Below are 16,730 nucleotides of genomic sequence, written 5' to 3' on the forward strand. Positions count from 1 at the left end.
TGTGTATGTATTCAGTTTGTATAACATTCTGTTACAATTGGCAGGTTCTGAGAGTGTGGGATCCCAGAACCTGTGCAAAGCTCATGAAGCTGAAGGGGCACACAGACAACGTGAAGGCATTGTTGCTGAACAGAGATGGCACACAGGTGGGCACCTCTGCAGACTAGCCTCGTATAAGTTGTGTCCTAATTTTCAGTTCAAGTGCTAAATTGTTGGGCTGGAGAGATGGCTCAGGGTTTAAGAGCACTTGCTGTTCTTACAGAGTTCCTAGCACTCACAACTACCTGTAACTTCAGTAGTTTCAGGGGAAATCCAGTGTCCTCCTCTGGCCTCCACTGGCATCTGCTCACGTGCACATACCCACACATAGATTAATACACATAAATAAAAGAACTACGTTTTATTTTAAAGAAAAAATAAATCTTTTAAAAATAATAAAATACAAGACTGAGTGTGGTGGTGCACACCTTTGATCCCAGTACTCAGGAGGCAGAGGCAGGTGGATCTCTTGAGTTCAAGGCCAGCCTGGTCTACATAGTGAGTTCCAGTCCAGCTGGGGCTACAGGGAGACCCTATCTTAAAAATAAATAAATGAATAAAAAAATAAAATACCAAATTATCAGCCAGATGTGGTGATTCTTGCCTTAATCTCATTACTCGGGAGGCTGAGACAGGAGGATTACAGTGAGTTCAGCATACATAGTGAATACTAAGACATCTTCAATTACAGGGTGAGACCCTGTCTGAAAAAATAAAACAAAGATACTAAATTGTATGTTTGATGCTCTGCATTTTAAAACTACTATATTTGTGTCACTTAAATGAAAGCAAAACAGGGAATTTTCCTTAGTATGAGTCTAATGCAGATGAGTGCATGCAGTTACATATAAAGGTTAAAATAGCCAACTGTTATCTGTGTAAAGCAGAAGGAAGCTTTCTTTGATAGCAAATATTTGTTGGTTTGGTTTGGTTTGGTTTTGGGTTTTTGTTGTTGTTGTTGGTTTTTTGGGTGTTTGTTTGTTTTTTTTTTTTTGCCAGGTTATAAAATGGAAATTCTCAGTTCTCTCACTTGGGCGAATTTTGTTTTTGCTGTCACTTTTTTTTTTTTTTTTTTTGGTCTTTTTGAGACAGGGTCTCCCTGTAGCCCAAGATGGCCTGGAGCTCACTATGTAGACCAAACTGGCCTTGAACTCAGAGAGATCCGCCTGCCTCTGCCTCCCGAGTGCTGGAATTGAAGGTATGTGCCACCACACCCTGCTTGTAGCTTTAATTTTCTAACAGTACTTAGAATCAACATTTCAATAATGTGTTGAACATTAGCTCTGTTGTCTGCAAAATTTGTGAATTAACAGTCATAGTTCTTTTTGTTCTGAAGCAACCGAGCAATACTTACTCATCAGTATAGATAACAAACCAAGCAACATTTTATGTTGACACACCTCTGCCTGCACTCTTGCCTCCCTTGGGTGTTTTTTTACTGAGAGCATTGGTAAAATCAGAGATTACAGGATTGATTGTAATGGATGAGTAAATGGTGACTCAGAACCTACTGGGTCTGAAACACTGTCATTGTGTTATTCTTGTAGAAATTATACCAATGAAAATGCCTCAGGGGGCCAACCGAGGTGGCTTACACTTTTAATCCCAGTACCTGGGCGGCAGAGGCAGGCGGATCTCTGTGAGTTTGCAACCAGCCTGTCTTAAAAAAGAGCGAAAGGGGGGGGGGAGAAAGAGAGAAAATGCCTCATCAGAGCCTCATCACAATTAAAGAAAAAATATTTGTCTGCAGAGGTAACTGGAAGGTGAAGGATTAGCTGACGGAAGAATCATTCTTCATAGCCAGGAGAGACTTGGAGCTACTCTGTGGAGGTCTATGAGTATAGCTATGCTGTGCCTTGAGAATACTTGACTGCAAGAGTGTTTTATTGGTTCATCTGTAAAGAGGGCGTGGGTGTGCAGTTTGTATAGCTAGAGTATACTAATACATGATTTCTATAGCTCACAGGTTCCTTTGCAGCCCCATTTGCACTATAGCTGCAAAGCTGCACTAGACATGGTTACCTGTTCAGGATGTGACTGGATTACATGGTCTCCATGGTTTCTAGAAGAGGGCTTTGGTTCTCAAAGGCCTTAAAAGTTCTTCCTGTCCACTACACTCTATGTATTATTTCCTGTTTCTCAGTTATGAATGTGCTTCTGTATAAGATGATTTTTCTGTCAGATGTACAAATGTGCTTTCCCTTGAAGACAGCTGTATTTGATGTTAAGCAGAGGCCAAGATAAGGCTCTGTGCTAAAAGCTAGCTGCAGTCTTACTGCATGTAATTGGTAGCTATCATTTCTCATCTAGTTTCTCTTCTGTACTAGCAGTTATAGACTAAATACAAATTCTACCAATACTATAACACATATTTATGTTAGTGAACTGAAGAAAGAAAACAACTGTAATAACTGCTTGTTTGGAAAAAGAAAAGAAAAAAAAGAACTTACTGATCTTAAATTGTTAATAACAAATCAGTAGGTGTTAGTTTCCGAGCTGAAGTATATATTGCATGCTATAGAATTGCCCTGCAGATGTCCCAATGTTTGCATTTTAAATCAGGGAACCTGTGGTAAGTAGCTTGTATGTATGTGTACATATATGTGTGTGTGTAACAAACCAATGAATCCCATGAGTATTTGCCTGTTGCTTCATTTATTTCTTGTAGAATAAGATTTTACTTATGGATCTGGAGAGATGGCTCAGCAGTTAAAAGCACTGGCTGCTCTTGCAGAGGACTCGGGTTCAATTCCCAGTATCCGCATGATCTGTAACCCCAGTTTCAGGGGATCCAATGCCTTCTTCTAACCTCCGTGCCCATTGCATGACACAGGTGCACTTACACACATGCCGGCAATACACTTATACATAAAATAAGTATTTTTTTAAATTTGTATTTATTTTTTATTTTATGTGCATAAGTGCACCCGTGGAGGTCAGAAGAGGGCATCAGGGCCCCTGGAACTGGACTTATGGACAGTTGTTAGCTGCCATGTAGGTGCTGGGAGTTGAACCTGGGTTCTCTGCAAGAGCAGTCAGTGCTCTTAACCACTAAGCTATCGCTACAGCCCCATAAGAATTTTTTTGAAAAAAAGAAAAAGATTTTATTTACCAAATTTGGTTGAGATTTTACCCAAGAGAGTTCTTCTGTGAAGTCAGCAGTTGTTCTGATTGGTTGCCAGTGTTGACTGACCCCTTTCTTGTTCCCTGCAGTCACTGACATACTTAATTGCTTGAGGAGCTTGGACAGCCTGCCATCTTGGTATGTCTGTCACCCACAGGGTTTTTCTGATAATACAATTCCCAAACCTAACTTAATGATATGGGATCTCTGCATCAGACAACATCCAACACAAAGGAACTCCCTCCTGCCTTCATTGAGAAAACGGAGGATACTTGATCAGGGTTACAGAGTTTGTTCTAGGTGGGTCTGGTTTCACAGAACAATTTAGGATATTGTGTTTATTCTGGGACATCATCTCATAGCTTCATATTTTTAGCCAATGGGGTAGGGTCGGAAGGGTGGAGAATATTTTGCTGATTCCTCTAGCTCCTACAAGATACGAGACATTAAATGGGGCTCAGGATCTTTTAGGGTAGGAAGAGATGCTTACATAACAGGACACTCTTTAGCATTCTATTAAATGCTGCAAAACGTTGGCCACAGTGTTCTTTAAAAATGGTTGCTCTGTGGCGCATGCCTTTAATCCCAGCACTCGGGAGGCAGAGGCACGCGTATCTCTGTGAGTTCAAGGCCAGCCTGGTGTACATAGTGAGTTCCAGGCCAGCTTGCACCACAGGGAGACCCTGTCTCAAAAAGACCAAAAAAAAAAAGTTGCTCTCTGAAGCCGGCCATGGTGGTGCAGCACTTGGGAGGCAGAAGCAGGCAGATCTCTGTGAGTTCCAGGTCAGCCTAGTCTATATAGTAAGTTCCAGGCCAGCTAGGGCTACAGGGTACAGGGAGACCCCGTCTCAAAAGACAAAAAAAAAAAAAATGGTTGCTCTCTTTTTATCGGCTCAGTTTTTCTATAGCCTTAGCCTTAGAATATTGACTGCTATCAGATTATTTTGTGTTGTGTCAAGATTAATCCAACTCCTGTTTTTCCACTTCAGTTTCCAGCTGTACGGTCTGAATCTGGTACCTTTCCTGTTCACATTTCTCAGGCTATGGGACTTCTAAATCATCATCTTTGCCTCTTCAGGTTGCCAGACCTTGCCCTTTGTAGTCGCACATTCTAGGATCTGATAGTGTTCTGCTCTCAGCTGGCATCTTCTGGAATGGGGAGCCCATTGCCAGCCCTGTCCCAGTTCTTCCACACCCAGGTTGGGTCAGTTGGTTCCCTTGGGACCTAGTTAGAAGAGGTGATCAAACTGGATGCTCCTGACATTTTGTGAGGAAGTCTCCTAATACATGTTCATTTCATTAAACCTCTCGACAGTTCCAAAGGCTCCTTAAAGATGTGAGGCAGACCAATAAATTGTTGACATTCTTAAAAACTTCATATATTCAAGCACCTTCTACGTTTCCAAGCCCATCACTACTCTTCTCTGAAGTTCTTGCTTAATTTCATATTCTAGCACCAGCGATTACTTTGTCCTCAGAGCCATTGTTTTTCCCAAGGAAATGAAGTTTTTATCCTCTCTACAAGTCACCACGGTAACCGATCAAGAACACTGAGAATGCCCTGTATGGATGTGGGGTGACTAATTCAGCCTGTTTCTGTCTGACTCACAGTGTGCTCAACTCTAATTTGTATGCCAGCAGCATCTGGGTAGTTGATTCTCCTGAACCTTCAAAAATGGTCAAAGCTGCTAATGTTAAATCACAGCTCCTGTGAGAAGTGTTCAGGGCCACAGGAGCGTGTGAAAACCTAGGACTAGATCTTGTTTCAGATTCCTGTCAGTAGACTCCAAAAGACCTTGCAGGATTTTAGAAATCTTGAACCATGAAAGACAGGGTGAGACAAAGATATGCAGGATTCCACAAGGCTCAGTGGCCTGGAGCCATGCCTGTTGTGGTACATGGGAATCACCTGGGGAGCCTGGGGAGCATCCATTGGTGGTTTTGCTTGAGTCCTGCCTCATTAAGTTAGGATGGGACCCAAGAATTTATACTTAAATTTTTTTAATTGATTTTTGTTTTATGTGTATGAGTGTTTTGTCTGCGTGTATGTAAGTGTACCATGTGCATACAGTGCCTTTGGAGGCCAAAAGAGTGCATTGGATCCCCTGGAACTGGAGTTAAAGACTGTTGTTAGGAGTCTTTAACAACTCCTGAGTGCTGGGAACTGGACCTAGGTCCTTAGGAGGTGTTCTTAACCACTGAACCATCTCTCCAACCCTAGAATTTACACTTTTAATAGGTTCCCAGGGAAGATTCTACTGGGGTTACTACTCCCTTATCTTCAGCTACTTTCTAACACCATCTGAACATGACTCACCTTCATGATTTACCAGTTATCAACAGGCAACTTGTTAAGAGGAAAGGCAAATTTGCTAAGAGGTATCTTCTGCTTGAGCCTGCACTCTTGCCTCTGGTCATTTCCTACTGGGGCATGCTTGTCAGCAGCCTTGTCAAGGCAGAAATGCAGGCAGAGGGCCCAGCACAAGGTTCAGGAAAGCAAAGCTCCTTGGTGGGTTTCTAACCTTATTTTCTTTGTTCTCAGTGCCTCTCCGGTAGTTCTGATGGGACAATTCGCCTGTGGTCCCTGGGCCAGCAGAGATGTATAGCCACGTACCGGGTTCATGATGAAGGTGTTTGGGCCCTGCAAGTCAATGATGCCTTCACACATGTATATTCTGGAGGAAGGGACAGGAAGATTTACTGTACAGACCTAAGAAACCCTGATATTCGGGTGCTAATTTGTGAAGAAAAAGCACCGGTTCTCAAGGTATGGCGTATTTCAGTTTTATAACTAAGGTTGTTAAACTTGTTAGACAAGTATAGTGAAATCTGTATTAAAACATGAATGAACTCTGGGATTGGAAAAAGATCTTTTATCCTTGACAGGGTAAGGAAGAGTGTGTGAAAGAGTCTCAACATAGACCCTCAGAGGGAATGAGGAGGCAGTTTTTTAGAATCACTTGTGGAAGAAATTATGACTTCTTGGGTGCATGGCCGCTTTCCCCCTAATAAATTCTAGTGCTCCTGTGTCAGGCATGCCCTGAGCTTGCTAGTCTCTCCTGCCCTGTCCAAGAGGAAGAGCATGAACTTACAGATAATCTGTGAGCAAAAGGCAGAAAAGCAAAAGAAGTCTGGCAAATAATGTCCATAGCCTCAGCAGTGAGGAGGTTGAAGAGTCCTCCTGAAGGAGAAGAGCCAGCTACTTCAGACTGCAAACACTGCTACCTAGAAGCTGCAGTGGAACCAGGCTCCACAGTATGAGTAGAAGGGGTCTGACACAGATGGCACATCTTGATGGACCAGCCAGCCATCCTTTAGGGAAGCAAAGTATTGGAGTTGGGGGGGCAGGCAAGCATAGAAAAGGAATTCTGTGTTGGGAGTCCTACGGTTGCCAGGAGCTCTTGGCTGTAGGAAACAGAATAAAGAAGGTGGCACAAGCATAGCCATACATTGTGAAAAGAGTCGTGTTGAGAATTTGTCATAGCCAGGAGTCCAGTCCTGGTTTCCACACTCCAACTTGCAATTTCCTGGTACAGGAAGAAGAGTAGAGAAGTGCAAAGTGATACCATTTGTGCATTGTATGTACAAGTACACAATGTACTTGTATATTTTTAAATTCCATGTATATTTTGAAAATGCAAAAGGTATGTGGTGATCTGTTCCCGGTTGTCTTGTCCTTAGGGGAGGGCTATTTTTCACATTGCTGTGTTAGGATTTTTTTTTTTCCTACAGACATTCTCAAAGAAAGAAGAAACTTTTTTCCTTGTTATTAAAAAAGAGTTTAAGCCAAGCAAGATAGCCCCCAAAGGATAGCCTGGACTATATAGCATAGATTGACCCTAACTCAAAAAAGTACGTACACAGAGTGTAAAAACTAGAATAGCAAAAATAGAGCACTATTTCTTTTTCAGAAGGTCTTTACCCTTTTGACTGTGTCCATTTAGGTCTCTCCAATTAACCTCACTTAAAACTTTCCACAGGAGGCAGAGGCAGAGGCCAGGGCAGGCAGATTGCTGTGAGTTTGAGCCCAGCCTGGGCTACATAGAGAGTTCAGGCCAGCCAGGCCTACAAGGAGACCCTGACTCAAAAAGAAAAAAGAAAAAAAAAAAAGTTCAATCGAGTCATGGTGTTCATGCCTTAATCCCAGCCAACATGGGATTTGGAACCATTTGTTCAAAGCCAGCCAGGCCAATTTAGTGAGATCCTGAAAATATAATGCATGCATACATACATACATACATACATACATACATACGTAAGTAGCCATAAGTGTAGCTGGAACACTTTGCCTAGCATGTGTAATGTCTTGTGGTCAGTCCCTAGTATCACCCCCCCCACCACCACCTCCCAAAAAGAAAAGACTCTGAGTACTGTTTTTTGCTGAGAGGTTGGTCCTTTCAGCACTGTCCACTTTTGCAAGACTGAACTCCTTTGGTAGAGGCTTATTTAACTGTGCCTGTAACTCGCTACATGCCCTGGTATAGGCAGCATGCAGTTGTTGACAAAGGAGTTGGTATTTGATGGTATATAGCTAGGCTGCCAGTTCAGAGGAGTCAGCCTTCCACAAAACAAGATTTTTGTGCTTTGTTTTCAGATGGAGCTTGACAGATCGGCTGATCCCGCCCCTGCAATCTGGGTTGCAACAACTAAGTCTACAGTAAATAAGTGGGTAAGCGGGCTACCATGCTCTTGGCAAAGGTCTGTAAGCATGTGGCTTGTCATCACAGCTGTGCTCCGTCACCAGCAGTGAAGTTCAGTGTGGCCCTATCAACATGCTTTTGGGTAGTGACCAAAACCTGAAAGACCCAGTGAATGCAGGTGTGATCCTGAGGATCACATTGAAGTTCATGAGTAAAATGAGGCTTCTCTGTTCTTTGACACCAGCCAAGATAAGTGTTTGATGTACTTGTTGCATGATTAAAGCAGTCAGTATTAGCACTGTTTCTGATCTTATAAGGTGCATTTGAAGGGAAGTGGTGGAGTCAGGTGTGATGATACACAACTGTAATCCAGCACTTGGGAGACTGAGATAGGAGGGGTGCCAAAAGTTCAAATCCAACCTGGGCTACATAGGGAGACGCTGTCTTAATTGCACAAAAAGATTGAAAGAAGGCAGTCCAGATACCAGCAGACTTGTCAGAACTCTCATTTTTCTAAACATAAGAGAGAGCAGGAAATTGACTTTAGAATTTATGAGCTTTTCTTCATCACATAAAGAGCAGGGATAGAAATACAGCAGAACAGAGAAGTCATCCACATCACTGTTAACTTTGAAGTATAAAGATTTAAGTTTGCTTGTATACCAGACCCTGTAGATAGCACAGGAGAAAGGACTTTCTTTACTCCTGTCTGTGTATAGGTCAGCTGCACTTTTTGCCCACTATGTAAGTCTCCTTGTGCCAGACAGTGACCAGTATGATGACCTAGTTTTTTTTTCTTCAGGACAGCATTCCCTCCTTAATATCTGTTGGGGAGTTTTTTGTTGTTGTTGTTGCCTTAATTGTGGTAAATAATTATACTCTGACTGTAGTCTTTGACTGATGTAGTAGTTGTTGAGACTTCAACATTTGCTTGTTCTTTAGCTTTATTTTTCTTGCCACTTTAAATAGATTGATAAGCTTATAGATCATAAAATGATGAAATAACAAATTTTGTTCTTTTAGACACTAAAGGGAATTCATAATTTTCGGGCCTCTGGCGATTATGACAATGACTGTACAAATCCTATAACGCCCCTCTGCATACAACCCGACCAAGTTATTAAAGGTAAGAAAACTACAGTGGATCATACTTTTTAAATTGAGATTATGGTTAATAAGATGCAGGCAAAAATGAAGGCAATGACCTTTCTTTAAATGTAATTCTCATATAAACAAAAAACTAATGTACAAGAAAGTTATGATGAGAAATGAGTTATTTTTGGTTTTTTGTTTTATGTGTCTAAGTGTTTTTGCCTCATGTATATAAGTGCGCTGTGTGTGTGCAGTTCCTACAGAGGCCTGAAGAAGGTGTTGGGACCCCTGGAACTGGAGTTATGCATGATTATTAGCTGTCATGTAGGTACCCAGGTCCTCTGTAAGAACAGCCAGTACTCTTAACCACTAAGCTATCTCTCCAGCCCCACAAGTTGGGTTTTTAAAGAATTTTTTTTTGTGTGAATGCTTAGTCTTTGACTGTTTCATACATGCATACAATATATCTTAACCATATCCACTCCTTCTCCCCCTTACCTGCTCCCCTAGCACACCTCCAACACATTTCACACACACATATCTTCATGCATTAGAAAAAAATTTATTTCTTTTTATTTTGTGTGTATGAGTGTATTGCCTGCATATATGGAAGTGTACCACATATGTACAATGCCTGCAGTGGCCGGAAGAGAACATCAGACCCCCTGGAATTCTATGATGGTTGCTAACTGCCCACTGAGTCCCATTAGTGCCCCCAAGTGCATATAGGTGTGGGAACATCTACTCATGGACACCCTACTAGTGAGCACAAGAAATTAGTGTTTGAGTTAATTTTTTATTTAAGTGTATTAGTGGTGCAGGTTGATGGGGTTCAGTGTGATGTTTCAGTATATGCATTCAGTATGCACCGGTCAAATTTAGCCTCCGTCTAACCACCTTTTCTAACTTCAGTGTGAGGGAGGACCTGTGGTACTGTAGTACTAGTCTTTCTGTTTCTATCTTGTTATATTTCATGTAATGTTCTCCAGTTCCATTTTACTACAAATGACAGGATTTCATTCTTTATAGCCTAATAGCCCCTTGTGTGTATGGGTGTGTGTGTGTGTATGTGTGTGTGCATAACATATAGACACTACTTTGTCTTTTGGCATACCAAAGAATCTACACACCCACGTTTATTGTGGTGTTACTCTTTTTTCTTTTTTTCCTTTTTTTTTTTGTTTTTTGTTTGTTTGTTTGACTCTTTTTAAGACAGGGTCTTCCTGTAGCCAGCCCCCAGCTGGCCTGGAACTCCCAGGCTGACCTTTATCTCACAGAGATACACCTACCTCTGCCTCCCAGTGCTCCAAAAGTGCTTGGGGCCTAAGGCATGCACACTTATTGTGGTGTTATTCTTGAGGGGTTTTTGTTTGTGTTTTGTTCCAGAGCACAATAGCCAGGGTAAAGCTAAGTATGTAGAGTTTAATGTCTTTTAGCACAATCTAGAGAAGTCAGACACGGGCCTCAAATTCTACATTTGTCTTGGTGTGGCAAAAAACAATGCATGTTTAATGCCAGCACCTGGGATTAGCATCCTATCTGGCACATTCATCTATAGTTCTTACCTTTAGAATGCAGTATCCATTCAGGAGGCATAAAGGAAAAGGAAGATGGGTAGTAAATGTAAGATGCCAGGGCTAATAAGATGGCCCTGCAAGTAAAGGTGCTTGCCACATAAGACTGAGGATTTAAGTTCAATCCCTGTCCATGTAAAAGTGGAAGGAGGACCAGTCCACAGAGTTATCCTCTGACCATATGTGCATCATGGCAGGCATACCTACACACACATCATGTGCATGTACACAATAATAATTAAAAAATAAAATTTAAATGCCAGTTAGAAGTAATTCAAGGATTCTCTGTCATTATTTATTTGACTTTTCTCAGTGGATAAAATTTTTGGTTCTCAACAATTTTTTTTTACTAATAGTAGCCCTTGCTTTAATTATATAATCTGTTCTGAAAATCAGAATTTTTCTTCAAATGTTTATAAATTCAGATAATAACAGCAAATAATTGGTTGGCTTTAAAGTGCCTCAGATGTCATCCTTTAATATTCTGGGTTGCCTTATCCCTGGGGGCTAGTTTTGAAATTGTTCCTGTTATGTGCCACTTAATAATTATTGCCACATTACATTTAAATAGATAAGGATTATCAGCTTGTCAATTTTTTTCCTTCCTTTAGGGGGAGCTAGTATTATTCAGTGCCACATCCTTAATGATAAGAGACATATATTAACCAAAGATACCAATAATAATGTGGCATATTGGGACGTGTTAAAGGTAAGTGTCTTTGGGGTTAGATAGAGGTTGAGTTGTATATTCTCTTTATTTTTCTTTTTCTATACACAATAATCAAGATAATAAATCTATGAGTAGTTCTTTGCAATAATACCTTGGGGGTACTATAAATGTTAGATGATGTCGTAGATTACGTTTTTAAGCACTTTATTTTATTACAGATTGTATTTTATGTTACCTGTCTTTAAAAGGGCTGCATCAGAGTTCTTATCCTTCATGCTGTTTTCATTTTAAGCTGAATGATTCCTTGAGGGTAGTGAAAGCTGTCCTGTCCTGTCCCTTCTTTCACAGAAGTGTCCCCTGGTAACTGGGAGGATCCTTAAGAACTCATCAAAATATCTTGATTCTTTCCTAACACCCCTCACTAATGTGGGTGTCTCATGTGTGGGCTTTAGTTTGTGCTGCCTAGCTCCTGTCCCGACAATACCTGAGAGAGTCTGGGTGGGCCAGCTACTCTTGGAGGTTGTCCTAGCAGTTTACTACCTGTGGTTCTGTCACCTACTCTTGGTCAAGTTAACTGCTCTCAGTAAAACTGGTGTCTGAATGAAACGTAGTTTTACTTGGGTGGGGCTCTGAGCTAGCATGCATCATGATTGGCATTTCTGTAAACATGACAGTTTCCCATGTCCAGATACTGAACCTTGAAGGTTTTGAGGTCGTTATGTTGAGAGCATTAGGAATATTGGTAAGTCAAGAGTGTTTGGGGACAAAGAGGAGCTAGACAGAGCTGCTTTCTGGTCTGTAGCCAGCTTTCAGTCAGGTGACCTACTGTACTTCTCTGAACCTGTGGCTTCATCCCAGAAATGTGGGGGACCTATTTTCTGATGATGCTGAGGGCAGTTTGAAAACTGTGTGGCACAGTGCTCAGCATCTGCTCGTTAAGAGGCTGCTGCATGGATACAAGCAAAAGGTGCGATTTGACTGGACTAGATGGAAAGAAGGAAGGTGGAAGGTATGAAGGAAAGTGTAAGGATGCATCCTGGGTTTCTTTGGTGAATGGAAGTGACACAGGTATAAATACAACAGCTGTCAGGAGAAAGGGACATGCTGGAAAAAATGGTGGATCTGAGTTTATATTGGTGGGCAGACAGCTATACTGTCTGGTGTGTAAGCCAGATCAAATATGTAGCAGTCATCCGCTTGTGGATTACAACTGATGTTGTGGGAAATCATGGGGTTTCCAAGGAACATGACTGAGAATAAACTGAGTCATCTTGTCAGGGATTTTGGAAAAAGGAAGCCATCCACGTATGATAAAGAGGAGTAAGAGAATCAAAAGCCAGTGGCAGCTCAAGGACAAATTGAAGGTTTCAGTAAGGAGCTGTGGTCAGTAGCATCAGTCAGCTGAGTTGGGTTCTCCAGCATGCACTCCGATTTGACCAAGGGAGATTCTTACAGGCAACAGCCAGTGAGTTTAGTAGTAATTATGCAGTGAAAAAAGGAAGATAATCTCGAGGAAATTTGACTTTGCAGAGGATAAGGACATGGGGGGAGAGACAGAAACCTGAGAGGATTAGAATCAAGATAGCCAACGGAAGATATCTTGGTTTTGCTTTTTATGATTTTTGGTGTTTGGGTATGTTTAGGATGAAAAATGGGAGCACATTTCACTGCTTATGGGGAGACAGAGATATGATAAGGGGAGGGGTGTCTTTCAAAGGGAGGACCAGAGCATAGCCAGAGGGATCTTTTCCTTGCACCAGGAAGAAGGGGAAAAAAAGGATTCTGTCAAGGCTTGTTTATATGCTCACTCACTCTCTCTTCCCCCTGGTTAGAATCTTTGTAGAATCACATAGTTAGAGGATATAGGAAGATTCAAGATGTGATAAGAGTAGAGATTTAACAGACTTTTTATGGAGGATTGACTTGGAACAGAAAGCATCCCGGGTAGCAGTAGTGATCCAGTTGTGTCTGGAGACCATGAGTTTATGGTGGTGATGCTATGAAGGGATTGAGGGGCAGCGGGTCATCTGTGTTGTCCATGTAGATGTAGCTAGGACAAAGGCAAGAGCTTGAGATGGACTGTAAGGCAGTAGAGCCAGGGCTCAGGTGTCCAACAAATGAGGAAGTCTGGTTGTGAAGGCTGCTGGCGAGGGGCAGGCACAGTTTACTGCAGTTAAATGACTCGGGCTTCCAGGAAATAGTTTCACATGGAGATGATGATGTTTGGTGTTTAGGTATGTCATTAAAGAGTAAGCTCTCTCTGGGGCTTTAGGGAGCAGTGGAGTATAGGAGGACAGTCTGTAGTCTCCCTATAAGAAGACAACTGTGGAGTGGCCAGGAGACAACAGTATTGCTGTGGAGCTGAGCTACAGAAGGAGCATTCTGTGATGGAGTTCAACACCGAAAGGAGCTAGAGTTGGAAACAGCCCTGGGCACACTTCAAAAGCACATACATTTTGGGAATAAGAAGAAATATTTAGAATCTTATGTGTGGTCAGGAGAGCAGAAGTTTTTAGTCACTGCCTGAATCAGTTGTTGTCTGAGGTAACTTCACATACTCTTTGAGGAAGCACTTTGGAACTTGGTTGTCACTTGGGAACTTTTCCTCCCTTTGCTTTTGAGCTTCATTTGATAGTACTTCTAGATGTGGGGGGGGGGGTTAGAACAAAATTAAAAGTTTCCCTGAAAGATTATTTTTCTGATTTTTTTTTAATTTTTATAATAGCAGGTTGTTTTTTAAAGGCTTTAAGTTTTTTATTTGGTTCTTTTCTTTTTGAAATATATTTTAGAATATGTTCAGACAAAGTGAAAGTATATAAAATTTCATAAAATACTAATCACTATACTTTCTTTTGATGTACAGGCATGTAAAGTTGAAGATTTGGGCAAAGTGGATTTTGAAGATGAAATTAAGAAAAGATTTAAAATGGTGTATGTGCCAAATTGGTTCTCAGTAGACCTAAAAACAGGGGTGAGTTAGCAGTCAGTGTTTATATAATTTTAGATGGTTAAAGATCTCCAGGATACAGGCTATAATTCTTACAGAGTTACATGGTTGGGTGGTTTTTTTTTTTTTTTTTGGTCTTTTGAGCCTGTAGCCCTTTTTGAGACTGTAGCCCCAGCTGGCCTGGAACTCAATTATGTACACCAAGCTGGCCGTGAACACAGAGATCTGCCTCTGCCTCTGCCTCCTGCTGGGACTAAAGGTGTGCACCACCATGCCCGGCCAGCTTTACATGTTTTTAACCATGTGAAAATTCTTTGCATGTTAATAAACTGTGGTGTAAAGGCCCTTAGTGTTCCAGTAAACTGAGTTGTAACAGCATTGAATGACATGGATGAAACTTTTAGTCAAATGGTGCATGTGAATGGAAGTTTGTATTCAAGTGGAGTATCACTGACATTTTTGCTTCTGACAGATGTTGACCATTACTCTGGATGAGAGTGACTGCTTTGCTGCCTGGGTTTCTGCAAAAGACGCTGGCTTCAGCAGCCCTGATGGGTCAGACCCAAAATGTGAGTCATGTCTTGTTTTGAAAGTGAAGGTGGATCTGTGCAAGGTTTGCTAGCTGCTTGTCTTGTAGCATCCTGTTGTGATCTTATTATATCTTTGTTAGCATTCTTCTGAGAATGTGGTGTGTAGAGACCAATGATGCATGAGTACAATGTTGATGGCTTCAGAGGAATGTCTCTTTAAACAATGTCATCTTTATTTGGTTTTTAAAAAACTGGCTAAGCTGGTAGTGGTGGCACATGCCTTTAGTCTCAGCACTTGGGAGGCAGAAGCAGGCAGATCTCTATGAGTTCAGGCCAGCTAGGGCTACAGGGGAACCCTGTCTCAAAAAGACCAAAATAAATACATAAATACATACATACATACATATATAAATAAAGCCAGGCATAGTGGCTTGGTCCTGCAATCCCAGCAGTCAGGAGACTGAGGCAGGAGGATTGCCTTGAGTTCCGGGGAAGCTTTAGCTACAGTGTGAGACTCTTTTTTTTTTTATTAAAAAAAAGGCTTCTGTGAATAATGGTGTAGAATATCAGTTTTTCTATATCATCATTTTCAGTTTCTAAGAGGAAAATGTTGATAGACCTGTCAGATTTTCCTAAGTCTTAATTTGAAGCATTATTAACCTTAGGTTAAGAGCTCAACAATAGTACCTTGGCATCGTGCCTGTAATCCCAGAATTTGAGAATTGGAAGAAGTTCAAGGCCAGACTAAACCCAGAAAGAAAAGAAGAATTTAACACCAAATTGAACACTGGAACTTCAAAAGCCACCAAACTTGAAGCTGTAGCCTTTGCTAAGACACTTTCATATACCCTGCTCCCTAGAAGCTTGGGTGTGTACAGCTGTCTTATTTTTCAGCCCCCTTCCCCCAATTTTGCTTCTAAAGAAAACAGATTTAACATCAGGCTACTGAAGGCTTCCTTCTGTTTTTAGGTTATAACTGATGAATTTTCTTTATCCTTAACTTTTGCAGTAAATTTAGGAGGACTTTTACTACAGGCACTTCTAGAATATTGGCCTAGAACACATGTGAATCCAATGGATGAAGAAGAAAATGAAGTCAACCATGGTTAGTACTTTTTTTTTTTTTTGGTTAGTGTTTTCATATTCAGAAAATTAAGAGTTACTTAAACCAAAAGGTACTTAAGAGGGTTTGCTTAAAGTGTGATGTCAGTGTCTATAGTCTGCCCAGTTGTCTCCCTTCTGCATCTCAGAGCTAGAGTATCTAGTGAACTGAGACAAGTATAGATGAGACCACTGTGGGATATGGCTCACACAGACCAAAGAAGCCCCAGGTGTGTGCAGGTGACTTGTGCCTTACACTAGGCACTTTAGCAGGCTTCTTCCAAAAATATCCCTGAGTTTTTCTGTGACATTCTGGAACAATCTTCCAAAGCTAGCTAAATTAGCTACATCAGAAAGCTGGGTTTTTAGTGGCATTATTGGTTATTGCCCAGCCTGATGAGCTATCTTATTTTGACTCTGAATACCTTTTTTTAAAAAAATCAAATTTCAACTCAGAAGTGACTGAGTAAATGTGTTAATATCTTTTTTTAAAATATGAGTGTTTTGCCTGTTAAGTACATCCATGCATGCAGTACCCATGGAAACCAGAAGAGGGCATCTGATTGCCTGGAACTGGAGTTCAGGATAGATGTTAGCTGTGATGTGGATGCAGGGAACCAAACCCAGGTCCTCTGAAAGAGCAGCCCGTGCTCTTACCTGCTGAGCTAACTCTCTAGTCCCAAGAGTCTTTAAGCATGTTCAGAGGGGTAGAGAATATTTTGAGTGATCGGCTGTAGATTGAATCCTCAGTACAGTGGGGAGTCAAAGTTGTGTATGATGTAGGCAATGGCACTAACTTTTGGAAGGTATGTATTTGGCTCCATTTGATGGAAGGAGAAATAAAGAACTTACAAGTTCATATGTGACGTCTCCTTTGTGACTTGTAGCTGGTTGAAAAGTCATTGCATCTCACTTGCTGAGAATGCTCTGCTGACCACCATGAGTGAGCCATGGTAGTAAGCACCTTCTGCCAGCGGTTGGTCCTCACAGGCAGATTGAGCCACATTGGTTTG

At 41.4% G+C, this 16,730-nt stretch overlaps 1 protein-coding gene across 4 annotated transcripts in view; it reads left to right on the forward strand.

The window, feature by feature from the left end:
- The window catches only part of Wdr48 (WD repeat domain 48), a 45,848-nt gene that overhangs the window by 19,831 nt on the left and 9,287 nt on the right, over positions 1 to 16,730 (forward strand). For all 4 annotated transcript variants that reach the window (XM_008836256.3, XM_008836247.2, XM_029565024.1 and 1 more), the window contains 8 exons: positions 45 to 146; positions 5,706 to 5,930; positions 7,758 to 7,832; positions 8,827 to 8,929; positions 11,081 to 11,178; positions 14,003 to 14,110; positions 14,559 to 14,655; positions 15,626 to 15,721. In XM_008836256.3, coding sequence (XP_008834478.1) covers positions 45 to 146; positions 5,706 to 5,930; positions 7,758 to 7,832; positions 8,827 to 8,929; positions 11,081 to 11,178; positions 14,003 to 14,110; positions 14,559 to 14,655; positions 15,626 to 15,721 — 904 coding nt within the window. The remainder of the gene's footprint in view (positions 1 to 44; positions 147 to 5,705; positions 5,931 to 7,757; positions 7,833 to 8,826; positions 8,930 to 11,080; positions 11,179 to 14,002; positions 14,111 to 14,558; positions 14,656 to 15,625; positions 15,722 to 16,730) is intronic.

This window comes from Nannospalax galili, unplaced genomic scaffold, assembly GCF_000622305.1.
Source record: "Nannospalax galili isolate Female #2095 unplaced genomic scaffold, S.galili_v1.0 scaffold951, whole genome shotgun sequence".
Classification (NCBI taxonomy): Eukaryota; Metazoa; Chordata; class Mammalia; order Rodentia; family Spalacidae; genus Nannospalax; species Nannospalax galili.